General features: G+C 38.0%; 1 protein-coding gene across 1 annotated transcript; it reads left to right on the top strand.

The window, feature by feature from the left end:
• Window positions 1-7,094: 7,094 nt before the first annotated feature.
• Window positions 7,095-18,810, top strand: LOC107673220 (zinc finger protein 862-like). Its single transcript, XM_016466718.1, has 9 exons — window positions 7,095-7,527; window positions 9,008-9,126; window positions 9,225-9,301; window positions 11,422-11,681; window positions 11,788-11,855; window positions 12,017-12,204; window positions 13,017-13,253; window positions 14,254-14,697; window positions 15,190-18,810. Exons 2-9 carry the CDS (start codon window positions 9,062-9,064, stop codon window positions 17,295-17,297), a joined length of 3,447 nt encoding a protein of 1,148 aa, XP_016322204.1. The 5' UTR covers window positions 7,095-7,527; window positions 9,008-9,061; the 3' UTR covers window positions 17,298-18,810.
• The last annotated feature ends 1,900 nt before the right edge of the window (window positions 18,811-20,710 follow it).

Here is a 20,710-nt window from a genome sequence, read left to right as displayed (position 1 = left end):
GGCCCAAACTTGTGGTTGAAAAGGGTGACTTACGAAAAAGTGTCAAGCCAATTATTAGATTATTAAAAAAAAGAAAAATAGTAGTTTAATAATATTAATAATTATTATTATAATAATAATGATGGTGATAAAGATGATGGATGATTTATCAGATCAGACCAGTGTGTGCCTCCAACATGGGGTTTGTTTTCCATAGGTTGTCTTAGTTGTCTTCTCCTCAGGAGGAGAAAGGCTGGGCAGACGTGTCCAAAGACTGCATGACTGTGCCCAAAACCCTGTGCACCTCCAGCCAGGCCTGAGTGGACTGGCAATACCAAAAGCTTCTCTTTCCAAACAGGACAAAAAAAAAACTCAAATCAGTGCATCAGTATTCGCCAGTGACAAGGCAGAGGTTTAGAAATCCTGTTGTTGGTGTGGGTTAGACTAAATCAGGACTGCCTATAGCAACCCCTCTAATTTCTTTCCTCCACTCTACATTTTGTCCGCATTTCCCAGTTAGCTGTAGAAGTGTCCCGTCTCCAAGTCATCTCAGGCTAATCAGTGGTAGAGCGCATGGCAAAGCCTCTCAAGATCTTTGACAAAGGGCTGGAAGAGGAAGCTACACCAGAAGTCACATCTCGGTAACTGCAACAAATCATGCGTGGTAGATTAGTCTGAAAGCGGTGTTGGTTCTGTGTATTGAATGAGTCTTGTTCTAAAGTCAGTATATGTGTGTATTCGATGCTGTTTGTGGATTTTATTAATTTAGTTTTTACGTTTGTTTTTTAAGAAAATATATTCAGGTCTTCCTAGTCTTCATTGAAAAATAAGTGCTTTTCTGTTTCATGAAACAGTCGTTTGTTATCAATGGTGTTTAAAAATGGCATGAATTATGCAAGCAGCTTCCTCAATTTCAGAGATGCACATTGCATAATGAGTGTCTGTTTTTATTTGAATTCCGAACTGCCAAATGCTTTAGGTTTTTTTTTTTTTTTCGAAAATAATGGTAATATCCTCTTACTGTGTGTTTAGTCTAAAATATAATGGATTAGTCCCATCCCCATTTTTCCAAAACCTTTTTTTTTCTTGAAAAACAATGACTAAGTCACAATTTGCTGTCTTAAACTTGAGGGTTTGATGTATGAGCCAAATTGAGTAATAAGGAAATGACAGAAAACCCTTAATTAAAGCACAAGCTTTATTACAGATAACTAAAGCAAACGCACTAAGAACCTCTTAAGAGACTTTCTGAGCAAAATTTTCAAAAAGCGCTTAAATCTTATCTGTTGGTTTTTACGCTTGCCAACATCCTGTAAAATCGAAAACAATAGCCAGTTGCTTGCGTACAAAGTGGGAAGCACTGTTTATGACAGATTTCTGCTGGTTTTTGCTGGCTTTTCAGTGTGTTGCATAGTATCTTGTCCTGTCCCAGGTAACATCTTAAGTCTTAAAAGTCTTAAAAGTAATTCACGGCTGGCACCTTTTGTTATGTTAATGTCAGGCCATTCCAAAAAGCATATCCCTTTTAGCTTTGTGAAGATATGATTGAATGCATATCAAATTCCACATATCCGTTTAGGGCATCTTTGTAAGTGCTTATTTTGACTATATGTATACAGTAGTGCATATTTATTTGGGATTTCAAAAGAACGATGCATAGCTCATTCTGGCTGTTTAAACACAAGAGAGAACCTACCACAATATGGATTCTGTATTTGGGATGATGTTTACTATTTTGTTTGTTAGTTTGTTTTAAATGATAGATTTATCTTGATTAGTCAGGATTTCATGGCTTTAAAACCCAATTTGTGATTCTTAGTGGATGGGGTCTTGGTTATATCAACAATGTGCTGCAATTTCTCACAATCTACTGTGAAAATTCACATACTTATCCTTAATACATTCCCATAATGCCCTGTTACCCTTTGAGCCAAGACTGGGTAATAACAGATAAACATATCATGGCGTCCATTATTGTGGCATAACATACCGACATGAATATTTAAGGCCTTCCAGAAGTCACCATTGTCAGTCTAGAGAATATTTAAAGAAAACTACTTTTATTCCTTCTTGTACAGGTGCCCAGAGTGCCTTCAACCTTTTACATACTGAATTTAATCTCATAAACTGGTCATATTTCCCTCTCTCTGTAAAACGTCACTCAGTTAGCCTTGATTAGAAGCACATTTGTTGTGATTTCATTCGGTTAAAGTGAAATGGTTGTAGTGATGTGCTTGTGTTGGTGTAGTCCTGTCTGTCTTTACTTCATCTAGTTATCTGCTGTGAAGTTAAAGAGCCCCTCTTAAGAGTAGGCTATATTTTAAGGAGTTGCCTTGAGCTTTTTAATACTCTGAACAAAAGTATATCTAAGTGATTGCGCAAGTCCTGTCTGTCTTTACTTCATCTAGTTATCTGCTGTGAAGTTAAAGAGCCCCTCTTAAGAGTAGGCTATATTTTAAGGAGTTGCCTTGAGCTTTTTAATACTCTGAACAAAAGTATATCTAAGTGATTGCGCAAAATATGGGTTGGAAAAAAAAAAAAAAAAAAAGAGTTCCTTATAATGTGTTTTAAATTAATTCATTGGTTTATCGGAGCACTCTGTGCCACCAAAATATTAAGTGTGTGAATCTAGTGACAGAAATTTGTTTTTTGGATTGATATTCATTGGAAAAAAGTTCTGGAAGTTTAGGAAGTCATGGTTTCCTGTCTTTATGCACTTTTTATAGGAATGTCCTAAGTATTACTCATTTATTCCCCAAAATACTTAAGTGTCTGCTCGTTTTAAGTTCTTTTGTAGTGTGTGATTCAGGAGATTTTGTTTTCTCGTGTATCACAAAACAGGACTGTTCAGGCCAGTGACTACGACTTAATGTCATACATAACACTGCTCTTAAAACGACTTGCACCCTTTTTTATTCGCGTCATGTCCTTCATCTCTCCTTCAGTTAGAGTACTGGACTTGTACCTGAATCAGGTATTTAGATTTCAGCCTTGACTATTAGTAAGGCTGAATGGATCAAAGAAAACCTGCAGTCTGATTGGATAGACTCAAACCCCCAGAACACCAACCTGTCCAATCAGTTCAACAAAAAGCATGCCGCCTTATGCAAATTTTTTATAAGTTTTGTCAAACTTTTTTAATATGCATTTAGTTTTGAGTTTATTTTGTAAAGATTTTTATGTGAACTTTGTGTCACTTTCCTTTTTACATGTCTGGCGAAGATGATGCCAAAACGAAACAGTATACATATGTACATCTCTTAAATACACTTGCTTTTTTTGTTGTTGTTTAAATTATGAACAATATACACTTTCACAATGGCATCTGTAGAAAACAGTTAATTCATGTACAGTTACAGATGGGAATTATTTGCTGGCCACAATTCTGGGCTCTTTGGAACATGGAAATGTGGTGTTTCGGCTGTGTATGAATCTCATGGACAGTTACTTTCATTCAAGTCTGCCTTTGCTCCAACACCATGCTGAATGTTATTGTTATCTTGGGGCGCTGGGGGGGGTACCAGTGGTTGTGAGAAGATATTTATGGTCTGACATGGCTTATCTTGCAGAGTGCATGTAATCTGTTGTGGGTGGGGCCTTTAGAAGTAAGGGGAGGGAACTTCTGAAAGCCACGCATTCAAGTTCTTAAGTCAGTATACCCAAAGAGACTGCAAACATTTTGCTGTTAGGAAGTCTTTTTATATGCATTCAAGATACATATCATTGAAAGTTTTTTTCCGTCACGATTGATTTCTGCTCTAGCTTACGGCTCCGACGTGTGGGAAACGCTTTCTAAGTTGTCTGTATGGCTTTGCAATTTTGGTTTTAGAACTGTTAAAAGGCGAAAGGTTGCTGTGTACATTTTATGCATAAAATCGAAAACATTTTCACACCCATTCCAGCTGTTCATCCTGTCACCTTGATCTTAATAGTGTGTAGATCATCCATATTCTTTATGGTGCGTTATAATTCCACAGTGACAATGAAGTCATTGTAGTTTTAATGTAGTTTCTGTTCACTTTTCATACTATTTACTCAGTCATGATTGTGGCCTTCTCGTACTGTTGATGCATTTCATTTCTGTAGTCGTGACTTTCCTGGTGTTGTGCACTGTGTGAGCGAGTGTGTTTGTTTGAGCAGGTGTGTGTGTGTGTGTGTGTTTGTGAGCGTTACCTCATCTACAGTCAACTGTCCAATTGGAAAACATTTTTGTTTACGCGTGCAAAAAAGAAAAATTACAACAAAAAAAATCTTCCACTTGATGAAACACAAAACAGGATACATTGTAGCGACATGAGTTATTTAAAAAAAAATTAAAAAAAAGAAAGAAAGAAAAAGTTCACCTGGTGTGCTGAACTAAGTGTAAATGGTTTATTACACAATATGAATATTTGTAAAATTGTTTGTATTTTTTCATAATGATTTTAAAAAGGTGTGTTTATTTTTTGACTTTTTTCTGTTACAGAGCTCTCTCTCTCTCTCTCTGGTCTTTTTTCTCGTTTGTTCGCCTGACATTGTGAGTGTGTCAGTTGGTTCTTACCTCTCCTGTATTGAGCCTGTGATGAGTCCTTTGTATGCAGTGTTTTGAAAATACTGTAGGGAACATGGGAAGAAATTGATATTAGGAGCATTTGATCAATTTGTATTTATTTATTTTATCATTTTGTTAATAAATTGACAAAGAATATTCGCCTCCCGTTTGTCTTGAATTCAACTTGGCTTTATAGAATGACCAAATGACTTGTGAAACTGATTTTAAAGTAAGTGTCAAGCCAAAAGAGAGATTTGAAGTGTTGGGGTGGATGTTGAGCGCAAGTGCAGGTTAATTATGGGCTGTGTTTAAGGACTACAACTACGGTTATTATTGCTGTATACAACAACTTGCTCATTTTTAAAAATACAGCAGCTTCACAAGATAATAAACAAAGATATTATTTTACTCATAAATTGAAAATGTGCTGTGGTACTAACCTGTAGGATATTCCTGAAGCAATCCATGACAAATTTAAGACTCTAGATGTGTAAACTGAAAATTCCTCCAACTTCTCCCCCTTGATTGTTCTGACATAAAAAATCAATCAAAATGGCTGTAATTTTAATAGTAAATGAAGATTACAGAGTAGTTACAGATAGTGCTATTGCACAATTCAACGTCTTTTTGTCATTATAGCAGTGTGCATACGGTGATATTTCATTTTGCTGTCAAAAGCTCAATTTTGTTATGAACGGCGTTGGCATAGAAACGGAAATTTCAATGTAGCCTACGTGAATAGCTCCGAACAGAATACCCTAGTCTAATTACGGTAATTCCGATAAGATTCAGTCAATGGGAGCTTTTCAAACTAATCTTAAAGTATAACACTTGTATAAACAAAGCAAAAATACATTGTACGCCTAAACGCCTGCTTTTTTTTTTCTTTTTTTTTTTGCTGTGCCGCACGCGCTGAATTAAAGTGACAGCGCATTGTTCACGGTAAAAATTAACATGGATTGACACGGAAATGTAGTAATTTCACAATAAATTGATACAATTAAAGTCTACTGTGTTTCACAGTCAACACGTGGCTTTTTGGCTAGGTTTAAAACAAGAAAAAGTGCATTTTTAGATAAACAAGGCAACATAATAGATGCACTTGTGGCGGTAGAAAAACAAAGTTCTTCAAGACCCGTGGGATTGCTTGTAATAAAGATTTAAATGCAAAAGGCACGAGAGTCAATTGTTTCTGTCAGAGTTTTAATTTTAAATGTTTGTGATCGCCTAACAAGAAAAGTAGGCTAAATGCTGTTTAAATGTGTTGCCTCTTGCTTGAGCAACTTAAAGGGGTCATATGATGTTGCTAAAAAGAACATTATTTTGTGTATTTGGTGTAATGAAATGTGTTTATGCGATTTAAGGTTTAAAAAAACACATTATTTTCCACATACTGTGCATTATTGTTTCTCCTCTATGCCCCGCTTTTCTGAAACGCGTCGATTTTTACAAAGCTCATCGGTCTGAAAAAGACGGTGCGTTGTGATTGGCCGAATACCTCAAGCGTGAGATGGAAATGTTATGCCCCTACCATACTGTGATGATGCCCTGTCAGGCCGGAGCGATGATTCAAAAACATGAAAACCCATTATAAACGAGGCATTTGTTGCATCCAGTGGGGACATAATTATGGACTATAATGACTTATACTGTCTTTTTGCGCGTTGCGTTGTGTTGCATCGCGCCGCGTAAACATAAAACCATGTCTGCATTTGTGATCGGAGAAATGACAAACAACAAGCCCTACTCTACACTGCCCAAACAACTCGCTTTAAATATATAAAATATAAAAACTCTTTAAATATAAAAAACAAACAAAGTAGTTTCGCTTTCACAACGAAACCGCGTCACACACGGCGGCCTACAGTGAGCAGAGGCCGGGGGCTAGCGTGAGGAACGGCCGGAGGGTTAGAGTGAGCGGCGGCGGGCTTGAGAACGGCGCAGCCGGCGATTTCAACGAAGGAGCATCTGGAAGGACATGTGACAACTCCGGGCTGGAAACTTGAAATCGCATCATATGACTCCTTTAATATACAAACCTCGAAGTCAAATGCATGCATAATACGTTGTGTATATTTATTGAGTTTAAACCATAGACTGTATAAAAACAGGTTTAAACGAATGTCTATGAAAGATTGTAAGATTGTAAAGCATTTTCAGTAACAACGTTTGGATTTGAATCAAAATAATGGATAAATGTTGTGTTTGTGGTAAGCAGCCGCGAATCAGTAGCAGACTGCGAACGCGTCCTGTGTCAAGTTTATTTGTACAGCGCTTTTCACGATACAAATCATTGCAAAACAACTTTACAGCAAATTAAGTTTCTACAATATTTAGTGGTAGCTTATCAGTGGTGATACGTAATAAAACGTCTTAAATTTTAAATTTTGTGTGAAAGCAAAATAAGTCTGTGCTGCTTAGGTAACGCACACGGACTGCATACGCACTGCAGACGGAGCATGTGTGAAACACACATAAGGCTAAAATTATCAACAAAATGTTTGCATGGGGTCTTTACATTAAGTGGTTGAAAAACTGCATGAATTGTAGAGAACTGTGAAGTGAATGATTAAACTTTAATTATTACAAACTTCATTATTTAAAAAAAAAAAAAAAGTGAAAACTTGGCACACGACCGCTGCGTAATGTATCAGGAGGCGCGCTCCAAAAGCGAACGCACATGAAACGCGCGAACCGCTGCCTCATACAACTTCACTCACAATCTAACGTCAACTTTCCCTTTCCTGAAATTTCGTGCCCGGTCTGCACAAACCCCGCTTTCTTCCGTTTTCCATGTCATTTCCTGTAATAAAAAGATGGTGGTCATAGCAGAGAGAAGCAGCTGACTGTGGTACAAACATTTGGAGATGATAAACTTTGCATCGCCCGGGACTAGTGAAATCCCCCCGTGCCGTTGCGTCACCGCCGCGTTTCTCGGAGCGGCCGAAGGCGAGGCGCGCCACGGCTGAAGAAGACCACCAAAGACCCCGCGACGCACTGCGTATATTCTGTAGACGGTGAGTTACACTCACTAGCCAATGTGGCCAATGAAAATGGCTTCCGAAAGCGTTAGGCAAATTGCCAGCTGCCTTGCAGAAGCTAAACGAAGGCAGAGCGTGCAGAAGCACTGCGTACCGTCATTGTCATCGCCCGCGCTTGAGCTTATGTGCAACTTTTACCTCACAATGTTTAGAAGAACACAACTTTGTTGCAGTTTTGTCTTTCAGCGGAGCATTGTTGCCCTATTTGTTTCCCTGCACTCGTCTCTCTCACAGCTCGGGTAGTTTGTGAGTGACGGCCGGCTTGACCAATCAGAGCGCTGCTCTCTGACTGAAATATTTTGGAAGTCATTTCTATATCGGAAACGTCAGCGGAACGGAGTCAGGGGTTTCTTGCGGTCACTTTCCGTGTTTGCGGAGAGTGCTGTGTGGTTGTCGCGTTTTGTATGTTTTTATGAAAGCAGCTCAAAGTTTGTAGCCATATAAACACCTATAAACCTATAAAAGCATGTAAAATTGAAAATGGTATGACAATGTAAAGCCAGCATGACGTCACTGTGCCTCACTGTAAAGGATAGTTAACACATAACAGGCATACACTTTTTCCCGTAATGTAAGGATTTTGGGTTAAGAAATTATATACAATAGGGTTCAAAGTTTGAGATCACTAGTACATATTGTTTTTATATACATTTTTATTACAAAATATAGTATGAGTATAACTGTGTAAAAAGTTTAACTCCTTAATTTCTGAATGTCTTACAATTTTGTATGTCATTAAAAATGGACACCGCAAGTTTGTGTAAAACCTGATGGTCATGTTATCCAGCATGATTTAAGAATCATCTAACAAGTATCTTGTGCTTCAATGGTAAAAAGGAGTTCATATGGTTAATGTCAGAAATGGCAACCTGCAAAATATATATTTCTTCTTCATTCTTCATAATGTTTTTTTTTTTCTTTTTCTCTACATTTTTCAAAATTTCAAAGGCTGAATTAACTTAATTTTATTTTTATTTAGTGTATATTTTAGGTGCTATGATTGATCCCTGTTCTGTTTTTCATTTTGGTAACTCTTTATTTTAAGGACCAGTTCTCGCTATTAACTAGCTTGCATATTACTACTAGCATATTGGCGGTTAATTAGAACTTATAAAGCACATATTAATGCCATTTTGCATGACCATATTTTAGATCCATTAATCCTAGCACATACCTAAACTTAACATCTACCTTACTAACTATTAATAAGCAGAACATTTGTTTGAGTTTATTTACTATTTAATTTATTAGTTTTAAAATGTTTATTGAGGCAAAAGTCATAGTCAATAGTTAGTTAATAGTGAGAATTAGAACTTAAAATAAAAATACCTTAGAAACCTTAAAATAAAGTGTGAACTTCATTTTAAATTATGTTTTAGCTGTTTTGATGCTCTCTTTATAACATCTCTTAAATCTCCTGTTTTAACAGTATTTATATCCCCCTATTTTACTTTAGTTTTAATATGTTGAAGTGAAACGAGGCAGACAGGAGTCTCTCCTTCCTGCCCAGATGGCAGATGCCTGTGTTGTTCCAGAGCATTCCTCCATGGAAGTTGAGGCCGAATGCAGCACCAGGTCAGCTTTACAAAGTGTTTACAATAGCAAACATTTAAAGAGCAATCCCTGTGCATTAAAAATAGTAGTAATAAGCAGTTTTTCTACACATTTACCAGTGCCTCAAATGAGAAGTCAATTGAAGAGCCAAACAAAAAACTAAAAGTTGACCATGAGCATTCAACCAGTTTTTGGTGTAAGTATCATTTACTTTAACTTGAAATAAAAGTGTTGTGTATATCACTGGAAATTTAATCTCAAATTATATATGGAGTCAAGAAATCTGTAAATATGATTAAAAGATGAATATGAGACAAAACTACAGAATGTCACATTTTATAATTGGGTGATTCAACACAGATGTTTTACCAGATAAGAAGATCAGCACTTTTAGTTTCATCCCCCTAAATGATGTGAGCATAAGTATTGGAACAGTTGACTCACAGGTCTTTCTAAGTGATCAGCTGTGTCCTGTTGCATTAATTCTTCAGATATTAAAGCAGGGAATGTGTCGTATCAGTTATATCCATTGCTTCTGCATTCTAAGTCTTGCATTTGATGATGACACACACAAACCAGGATGAAGACGAGGGAGCTGAAGAAAGGGTGTGGAGAAATCAAGAGTTTGAAAACCACCGGCGAAATCAGCAACCAACAACGACCTGATCAGCTGAGAAAAAACCACAGTAGTTGATGACAGACAAATCATAAAAGTTGTGGAAATACGTCTGTAAAATCATCAACAACCTCCAGAAAGCTTGGGTGATGTTCTGACAATCTACTGTCTGCAGGAGACTTTGACACAGACTTACAGAGGCTACAGCAAGATGCAAACCTCTGACCAGCACCAAAAATAGAAAGGCAAGATTAGAGTTTGCAAAAAAGCACAAAGGTGAGTTAGCAGAGTTTTGGAACTGAGTTTATGGACAGATGAGACAAAGATTAACCTTTTTCTAAGTGATGGGAAAGCAAAAGTGTGGAGAACTGCAGATGATCCTAAGCATACAGCCTCATCTGTAAAGCATGGTGGAGGTTGTGTCATGGCATGGGCATGCATGGCTGTCTATGGAACAGGCCCTCTCCGCTTTAATGAAGACTTAATGTATGATGACAGTAGCAGAATGAATTTGAACATACCAAAGGGGGCGCTGTTTGGTCCTTATCAAGGCCAAATAATGGCCTCTGATAAACCCTCAGGGCCATACTCTTGGATGGTAGGTTATGTTGTAAGTTTAAACACCATTTAGCATAGTTGTATGTATTCGTAATTATTTTTAATGCAGGTACAAACTAGATTTTAATTTCAAATGTTTATTACAGATTGTTGATAAGGACAACAAATATAAATTCATTGATGGGAGTGATGAAACTACATCTAACTGGATGAGGTAACACCATGTTATTGAGATGACATCCACTTTAATTATTCTTTTCCTTTTCTTTGTGCTATTGTATTGTACGGATCTTGTGTGGAAAAAGTTGTTGTTTTAGTCACTATGGTTATATTGATATAATTGTTCACAATGCTAATTTTATTTATTCCTCTCAGGTTTATTCTGATTTCTTCTGATGAGAGTAAAAAGAATCTGAGTGCATTTCAACATGGCGAAGAAATCTACTTCCGAGTGTGTCGGAGACTGACGGTGGGCGAGAAACTCTGTGTGTGGTACAGCAGCGAGTACATGAGGCGACTGCAGAGTGTGTCTCGGGACAGCATTGACCGCAATGGCATGGGCATGCATGGCTGTCTATGGAACAGGCCCTCTCCGCTTTAATGAAGACTTAATGTATGATGACAGTAGCAGAATGAATTTGGAAGGGTACAAAACCATCTTGGCTATAATATTTAAGAAAATGTCACCAAACTAACCAGAAAGTGCTTCATAGTGCATCAGGACGATGACCCAAAACACCCTGCCAGTTCAGTCAAGGAGTTTATCAGGGCAAAGAAATGGAAAGTCTTAGATTGCCCAAATCAATCTCCAGATTTAAATCCGATTGAACATGAATTTCACCGGCTGAAGAGTAGACTAAAGGCAGAAAAAATGCAACCAGCCTCATCAGAAAGCCCTTCATATTGTATCAGGACAATGACCCAAAACACCCTGCCAGTTCAGTCAAGGAGTTTATCAGGGCAAAGAAATGGAAAGTCTTAGATTGCCCAAGTCCATCTCCAGATTTAAATCTGATTGAACATGAATTTCATCAGCTGAAGAGGAGACTAAAGGCAGAAACTCCCCAAAACAAGCAACAGTTGAAATTGTCTATATAATTATGTTGTTTTTACTCATTGCTTATTAAATATTACATGTACAGTCTGTGAAGAGTGCAAGAAGTATTTCTTGGAGGAGTGCCCTACCCATGGGCCCCCTGTTTTTGTGCCAGACACCCCTGTGGCATCAGGGGTGTCCAATCGGGCAGCTCTCACTGTACCCTCAGGCATTGAGATCCACCGAGATGGTGATAAGGTGGATGTCTGCTGCATGGATGAAAACATACCAAAGGGGGCGCTGTTTGGTCCTTATCAAGGCCAAATAATGGCCTCTGATAAACCCTCAGGGCCATACTCTTGGATGGTAGGTTATGTTGTAAGTTTAAACACCATTTAGCATAGTTGTATGTATTCGTAATTATTTTTAATGCAGGTACAAACTAGATTTTAATTTCAAATGTTTATTACAGATTGTTGATAAGGACAACAAATATAAATTCATTGATGGGAGTGATGAAACTACATCTAACTGGATGAGGTAACACCATGTTATTGAGATGACATCCACTTTAATTATTCTTTTCCTTTTCTTTGTGCTATTGTATTGTACGGATCTTGTGTGGAAAAAGTTGTTGTTTTAGTCACTATGGTTATATTGATATAATTGTTCACAATGCTAATTTTATTTATTCCTCTCAGGTTTATTCTGATTTCTTCTGATGAGAGTAAAAAGAATCTGAGTGCATTTCAACATGGCGAAGAAATCTACTTCCGAGTGTGTCGGAGACTGACGGTGGGCGAGAAACTCTGTGTGTGGTACAGCAGCGAGTACATGAGGCGACTGCAGAGTGTGTCTCGGGACAGCATTGACCGCAATCTGGACACAGGTGAGACACCCCTCGCTGGTGCTTGTGCCAAAAAAATTAAAATAAATTGAACGGTTTTGAAATAGGTCAAAAGTTAAGGAATCTCCAAAGACATTTTAAGGGGCTGCTAATACAAACACTGCAGGGCTGAATCCAGATGTGGAGAATCTTGAACTGGAATAATAATATATTCTTATAAAATCCTAACAGGACTTTTTAAAATTTGCATCAATTTAAACCAAAACAATTTTCTAAATGAATAATAGTTGGTTCGTTTAGTATAAAAGACATTTATGTGAAGATATTTGGTTTACTGGATTAGATCTATTGTTGAACACTAAACAAGACTGATACTCACAACAAGATTTGACTAAAATTTAAACAGTATGAACTATAATTAAAGTAGTTCAGCCAAAAATTATCACTACATACTTGTCCCCATATTGTTCCAAACTAATTCTTCTGTGAAATACAAAAAGGCGAATTTTTAAAGAATTCTACTGGTCGCTGTTTTCCTTTCAATAACCATTAATGCAGTCTGGAAGTTCCAAGCTTCAAAGGGGGTCCAAAGGCATCATTATAAATGTGATAAATATAATGTGCGCTATATTTTATTTCATATTGAACATTTTTGATCAACAAAAAAGTACCCAGAAGAGATGTTCCAAGCCTTCAATGGTTTAACAGGTAAGTGAAATGGGATTTATATACTTTTTTTCACTTGTCCTGCTTTAGCCATCATACTTTTTTTATAATCAAATTTATTATTGACCACAGTTTTTTTAAATGCTGATAGTGTTACATACATTAACCATAACACTATTGTATTGCAGGAGTGAAATTAGAAGAACAAGAGGAGCCCAAAGGTCCAGTGTTGAGATCTGCAATGCACGGTAGACGGACCCCAAGTAAGCATGGAAGTGATGAGGCAGAAAACCAGCCCCAGGCCAAGAAAAAGAAGATTGACCTCATTTTCAAAGATGTCCTGGAAGCATCCCTGGAGGCTAATCAAAGTCAGAACAACCCCCTGAACAGCACCTTGTCTTTTCAAAGAACAAGAACAAAAGGGAGCTGACTTTGAGAGAAAAGCAAGCAATTTGGATGCTAAAAGAAAAGAGGAAGTCAATTAGAGCTATAGCAAAACAAAGGGCATGGAGAAATCAAGAGTTTGGAAACCACTGGCGACATCAGCAACCAACAACGACCTGATCGACTGGGAAAAAAACAACAATAGTTGATAACCGACAAATCATAAAAGCTGTGAAAATGAACCCTAAAATATGTGTCTGTAAAATCACCAACAACCTCGAAAGCTGGGGTGATGCTCTGACAATCTACTGTCCGCAGGAGACTTTGACACAGAATTACAGAGGCTACAAAGCAAGATGCAAACCTCTGATCAGTACCAAAAATAGAAAGGCAAGATTAGAGTTTGCACAAAAGCACAAAGGTGAGCCAGTAGAGTTTTGGAACAGAGTTTATGGACCGATGAGACTAAGATTAACCTTTATCTAAGTGATGGGAAAGTAAAAGTGTGGAGAAAAAAGGGAACTGCAAATAATCCTAAGCATACAACCTCATCATCAGGTCTCTGGAACAGGCACTCTGAATTTTAATGATTACTTAATGTATGATGGCAGTAGCAGAATGAATTTGTAAGAGTACAAAACCATCTTGGCTACCAATATTAAAGAAAATGTCACAAGACTCATCAGAAAGTGCTTCATATTGCATCAGGACAATGACCCAAAACACCCTGCCAGTTCAGTCAAGGAGCTTATCAGGGCAAAGAAATGGAAAGTCTTAGATTGGCCAAGTCAATTTTCGGATTTAAATCTGACTGAACATGAATTTCACCAGCTGAAGAGGAGAGTAAAGGCAGACACTCCCCAAAACAAGCAACAGTTGAAATTGTCTGCATTAAAGGCTGGGAAAAGCATTTCAAAGGATGAGACCAAGAGTCTAGTGATGTCTACGGGTCGCAGACTACTGCTCTGATTGCACACAAGGGATCTGCAACAAAATAATAGCTTTTAAACTTTTATATCTGCCTTAAGTTCAACTGTCCAGTACTTATGGTCACATCAACCCAGGCCAAGAAAAAGAAGATTGACCTCATTTTCAAAGATGTCCTGGAAGCATCCCTGGAGGCTAATCAAAGTCAGAACAACCCCCTGAACAGCACCTTGTCTTTTCAAAGAACAAGAACAAATGTCAGCCAGGTTTTCAGCCAGCCTGATACAGAGTGTAAAGAGTCTGTCTTCACCTCTGGATTGGCTTCCATGGAACACCACGAGAGTGGGTTTGATGCAAAATGCATTAAAATGGAAGAAACAGAAGAAGAGGTGACTCTGACCAGCGAAGGACCATCAACATCTTTTTGCCCAAACTGTGTAAAGTTAAAACGACGAATCCGTGAGCTGGAGGCAGAACTGCTCTATCTCAGAGGACAGGGGCATGCTGAAATTAAGCCTTTACCACCATCTGAGCCACTTCCTAGTGAGGACCTCAAAGGTAGGTTTGCACCTGGGATGGAACGCTACCATGGATGAGAGCCTTTCAGCAGTAAATATTAATGATTTATTTTTAAACATATGGCTATATAGACAGTTTTGTCTCGTAGTCAGTTACTGTTGACATTCTTTTGTTGTTTTTGTTGTGTGATTGCCAAATTTGTTGAAATGTTTCAAATGGAAGTGCACTCTTAATTAAAAGTTTTAATAAAATAATTAAGGAGTGTTTTCTTTTTGGAGCCTGCAACTAAAGTTGGTTTGTGGAATTAAGAATGTTTGAATTTAATCGTACTTAAAAATTATTTCTATTAGTGTATTAGTTGATGTAGAACTTGAGATATCGTGAACTGTATTGAGAAGGCGTGCTTACAATAGGTATAAAAACTCTGAAACCTTCATTCATGCCAAAACTTAACAGTAAATAACTGAGTTTAATCTTGCTTTGTGTTGGTTTTCAGTTTAATTTTGTGCTCTGTTTACTCATTTGTTGTAGATGCCATGACGCCCATCCCAGCGGCGCTTGAGGAGGATGACCAGGATGTTGATTCTGCTGATGAATCCATTCCTACTGACCTCGTGGTAGCTACAGATGAGTCTTCAAAACTCTCTGTGGGCTCAGGTCGTCGGATTCGTCGCTTCAAGCAGGAGTGGCTAAAGAAGTTCTGGTTTCTCCGTTATTCGCCCACACTTAATGAGATGTGGTGCCACGTGTGCCGACAATACACCGTCCAGTCCTCCCGCACCTCTGCTTTCATTATCGGTTCCAAGCAATTCAAAATCCACACCATTAAACTTCACAGCCAAAGCAATCTGCATAAGAAGTGTTTGCAGCTTTACAAACTTCGCATGCACCCAGATAAGACAGAGGACATGTGTCGTAATATGATGACTCTCTTCAACGCTGCCTACCATCTAGCTTTGGAAGGAAGGCCATTTTCTGATCTGCGACCCTTGGCGGAGCTCCTCAAGAAGTGCGACCTCAAAGTAGTAGATCAGTACATGAATGAAAATGACTGTCAGATTCTCATCCAACACATTGCCCGAGCATTCAAAGAGGATTTGGCCGAGAAGATTCGCCTTTCGCCCTTTCTAAGCATCATCATGGATGGACAGAACGATGAACTCTTGGCTGACGCTGTTGCCGTTTATGTCCAGTTCACCACCACTGGCAATGTGGAAGGCTACCTCCAGGCTGTGGATCGTGCCTTTGGTGTCCTTGGCCTAAGACTCCAGGACAAGCTGGTTGTTGGCTTGGGAATAGATGGCTCAAACCTCTCCTCTAGTCTGAGGGCAAAAATTTACATAGCCATACGAAAGACAATCCCTTGGGTGTTGTGTCTGCCTGTGATGATCCATCGTCCCCATTTAGAGGTTCTGGATGCCATCAGCGGGAAGGAACTCTCTTGCTTGGAGGATTTGGAAAACAACTTGAAGCAACTGCTGAGCTTCTACCGGTATTCTCCACGTATGATGGCTGAGTTGAGGACGACAGCACCAACTTTGTCTGAGGAAACTGAATTTCTTGGGGATATAAGGGCCGTCCGTTGGATCATAGGGGAACCCAATGTTCTCAATGCCCTAATCAAGGACTATCTGGAGGTGGTTGCTCACTTGAAGAGCATAAGCAGCCAAACCCAGAGAGGCGATGCTGCTGCCATTGCTCTGTCTCTTCTACAGTTCCTGTTGGATTATCAGTCGGTGAAGCTGATCTACTTTCTGTTGGACATCATTGCTGTCTTTTCACGACTTGCTTTCATCTTTCAGGGGGACTATCTGTTGCCGTCACAGGTGGATGCAAAAATGGAGGATGCTATTAATGAAATTGGTCAATTGGTGGACTCCCCAGGGGAGTACCTACAGGAGTTTGAGGACAACTTTCGGGAGAGTTTCAATGGCGTGGAACTCAAGAACTTGCGGGTTGCCGAGTCCAAGTTTCAGTCCATTCGAGAGAAGATCTGTCAGCGAAGTCAAGGCATCCTGGCCCAACGTTTTGATCCACGCAGTTGCACAGTGGTCCAGGCTTGTAAGATCCTTGACCTGGCTTCGTGGCCTCTTAACAGGGATGATCTTGGTGCATATGGAGAAGAGGAGATCCTTGTCATTTTTGACCACCTGGAGACTATTCCGTCATCTGGCCGTGGACTCTCTCAAGAAAGAATAGATGCCCGAGGAAGCCTTGTAGTTGAATGGAGGGATCTAAAAGCTGATTATTGTAGTGTGAATGGTTTTAAAGAAGTAGTCAATCACATCTTCAGATACAAGCAACGTTTTCCTCTTCTCAATCACATCCTGCAGGTTGCCAGGGTCTTGCCAACGTCATCAACATGCTGCGACAAGGCAAGATGCTCGTTGCAAAAAGTGCGCAGAAATAGCCGTTCCAGACTGACTCTGGATCAGATCAACGATCTGCTCACCTTGGCCGTTAACGGACCACCTATCGGGAGCTTTGACGGAAAGCGAGCATTGGACAGCTGGTTTGAAGAGAAATCCGGGAACAGCTATTCGCTCTCAGCAGAAGTGCTGAGCAGAATGTCCACCACCGAACAAAAGTCTGTGTTGCACAATATGGATATGAATGCAGAGTATTATCCAGATATTTGACTGATCAGCGCCAATTACTCAGCCAACATGATTCCAAAAAGCCATCTCATTGGAAAAGGGCTGATCGGGACTATAATGTGATTGGCCAAGTAGTTTGACACTGGCCCTGCTGCTAAAATGGCCTAGATCAGCGTCTTCTCTAAGAGTCGGTATGAATGCCTTTGCAGGTCGCAGGCACATGAAACACTTTAAAATGTTCATGTAAATGGTTGTGATGTGTTGATATGTGTTTTTGTCCAAAGAGATACTATTTTCAAGTCGTGAGGATTGTTGCCTTTAGGTGAATGTTCGACTGAGCACCATTTCATCAGGCATTGGTGAGTGAAGCCTCATACAGTCTTTTTTTAATCTCTGAAAATGTCACCTTGCAAAAACCGATTCAACTATACGTTCTGGAAAAACAGTTTTATTATTATATCTGCAATATAATTTGAGCAATCATTCTGTATTTGTATGTAGATCTGTGTGTATGGAAATGATAGAACAAAAAGGTCTTCATTTTTATAGCATGTTCTTATGCTGGTTACCGCTGAGTGGAATGGAAATAGCCACTATTTTGCCATGCAGTATATTCCTAACATAATCTTTAGTTAACCATTACTCTTAAGTTTACATGTATATCTTGGTTTGATAACATGTTGATGTGCCATAATACTTTATGCAGCCGGGCACCTGTAATGTGCAGTTTACACCCAGTCTGATTAAAAGATTTCCAATATATAGCCTAAATATGCAGGGTTTGAATGCCTTACCAATAGAAAAAAGATTTCTCGGTTCTTTTAGCATGTGCTGGTGCTTGATTTCTGGTACATGTTTATATTATGTACTGCTACCGGCAGCCATGTCAGACCCCCCTTATGAGCCAATTCAAATTATATCATAGTTAAATTTTCATATTTGAAGCGATTTTACTCTGATGCCACATCAACGCAACAAATATATGTTTACTTTTTAATGCTGCTTAGAGGCGGTCTAAATAGTCAAATGTTTACTAAAAATTTTATGATTAATGATGAACAGAAAATACTTCAGTAATAATACCACAAAATTGCATCACTGTCTGTCTCAGCAATACTTTTCATCCAGTACAAATGCTTGTGCATGACGTCACCACTAGTAGGCGACACTGTACGACAGTTTACCTTTGGATGAAATTTTAGTATCTGAAAGAATAGCACTATTTAAATCAAAGTCATACAAGAATAAAGCTTTTATATTTTTGATTGTGTTATTATGTGCATTTGTGTATTCTGGCAGTGCATGTGTTAGGGTTAGCACCATATATTTTTCCATATATTTTCACTTGTTATTTTTGCCTTACCTTGCCACTAAATTCCATCAATTATACATGTGCAATATACATTTAACACTTAAATTGTACATTCTTAAATACAAACAAGTCTAATACTTAATAATAATGTTCCCTGAAGCAAAACTGTGGAATTTAGAGGTTTCCAACATGACTGAGCATGTTTTTTTCATTTGTGTATGGATTCACCCTTTTTTATTTCTTTCTTAATCTTGTTCTAAAAATGTAGATATTTTTCAATCATAACTATTTTTAAAAATAGTTTCTCAAGATCAAAAAGGAGTCACCAGTAGAGATTTATTCATAATTATGAGGCATTTATAATAGTAATATTTTCAATGTTGCAGTTGAAATTTAGCATGTTAATTTTTATTCATACATTTGTTAAAGCATCATTATTATCAGTTTAGAAAATATTGTAATCTGTGGTATATCTCAATTTATACATTTTAAATGCAGTAATATTGAAAAGTATTGATTGTTCTCACTGTATACATCTGTGCAAAATCAAAAAAAGAGCAGTTAAATGCAGTCTTCTCTAAAGTTACGTTAACCTTTAACTTTCCATATGTACAGGGGAGGCCTTCCATGTGCTGCAATGTTTTACATTAATCAAACTGAAATGGCTTGTCTTTATTTTAAAAATAGATTTAGATTTTGCACGTCTGAAAATTTAGCATGTGTTTAAAGCTTCAGAAAGCTTGTATTTTTTGGAAAGAATTATTTCAATAAATTCTTTTTCTATGCTGTTTTAACAAATGTAAATTTTAAATAGAGAAATTTCAAAAACAGTGTTCTAAACAAAGGAGTATTCTCATTTAATTGGTCGAGCTATTATGTTTCAAAGTAGTTAGCTATGTTCATATTTTCATGTCATAGCATACCCACATCTGAACTCATTTGGAGTAGCAATAGAATTGTGTTAAGGATTAATAAGTGAGCTGCCAAAAATCAAATCTTTTCTTATATGTATGTATGTGAATGCTTTTGAATGTTAGACATCGAGTGAATCTTTTCATATTGTGTTGGGAGGTATACGCCGTAGCTGTGTCAAAGAAAACATTTGCTCATCTTCAATGGTGAATTCTCATAAAATGAGCCAAAGTCAAGCCTGAGCTTGTTTAGTTAAGGCTTTAATATGTATTTTCCTTTAATCAAATACTATGTGTACCAAATGTAAATGTTATGTCTAGATTCATAATTTTGTATTTTCTTGATTTACTTGTCATGTAAACACAATAATGTGCATTGTCCTTATCATGAATTATTATGTTTTTCAATGTTTTTTATCTGGGAGACACCAGGTCTAAGGCCTAAGGAACAAAGTTACTTCTGATTTCAGTTTATTTTCAAACAAAGTAAGTGAATTGTAGCTCTATATTTTCATTCAGTTTCTTCTTGAAGAAAAATGTCATTTGCTTGGATTCATACACCCTTTCTTCCTGAAAACATAACACTGGAAACTCAAGAATATGAACTACATGTGAAATGTATACCTGGAGAATGTGTACATGTATTATAGAAACCCACTTAAAATGACAGCATATGGAATCTATATTCAACAAATAATGGTTTAATAAAGTTTTTTTAATGTTATTTCCTTGTCATGGTGATTTTTTTTTAACTGGTTTGCTTGAAGGAATAGTTCACTCAAAATAAAATTCACCCTCAGGCCATCCAAGATGAATTTGCTCTGCAGTGAATGGGTGCCGTCAGAATGAGAGTCCAAACAGCTGGTTAAAACATAAAAATGATCCACATGTAAGCTTGTAAATGGTGCTTGATCTGTGCATACTTCAGACAAGATGACTTTTCTGCAATATTATGGATAGCACTCATATTTTAGCTGGAAGAAATGGTTTGAAGTTTAAAACTTAAAGTTGTGTGGATTATGGTGACGTTATCATCAGCTGTTCGGCCTCTCATTCTGACGGCACCCATTCACTGCAGAGGATCCATTGGTAAGGGGGAAGTCGTGGCCTAATGGTTCGAGAGTCGGACTCGTAACCCAAAGGTTGCGGGTTCGAGTCTCGTACCGGTAGGGATTGTAGGTGGGGGGAGTGAATGTACAGCGCTCTCTCCCACCTTCAATACCACGATTGAG

This window comes from Sinocyclocheilus anshuiensis, unplaced genomic scaffold (genome assembly GCF_001515605.1).
Source record: "Sinocyclocheilus anshuiensis isolate Anshui unplaced genomic scaffold, SAMN03320099.WGS_v1.1 scaffold68, whole genome shotgun sequence".
NCBI lineage: Eukaryota > Metazoa > Chordata > Actinopteri > Cypriniformes > Cyprinidae > Sinocyclocheilus > Sinocyclocheilus anshuiensis.
This window is presented reverse-complemented; position numbering and strand designations above follow the sequence as displayed.

Excerpts from the sequence above, each read along its gene's own strand:
- LOC107673220 (XM_016466718.1), top strand. The coding sequence starts at position 9,062 with ATGGCAGATGCCTGTGTTGTTCCAGAGCATTCCTCCATGGAAGTTGAG. Across the intron at positions 9,127-9,224 it reads GAGGCCGAATGCAGCACCAG|TGCCTCAAATGAGAAGTCAA; the intron begins GTCAGCTTTACA and ends CACATTTACCAG. Across the intron at positions 11,856-12,016 it reads ACTACATCTAACTGGATGAG|GTTTATTCTGATTTCTTCTG; the intron begins GTAACACCATGT and ends TATTCCTCTCAG.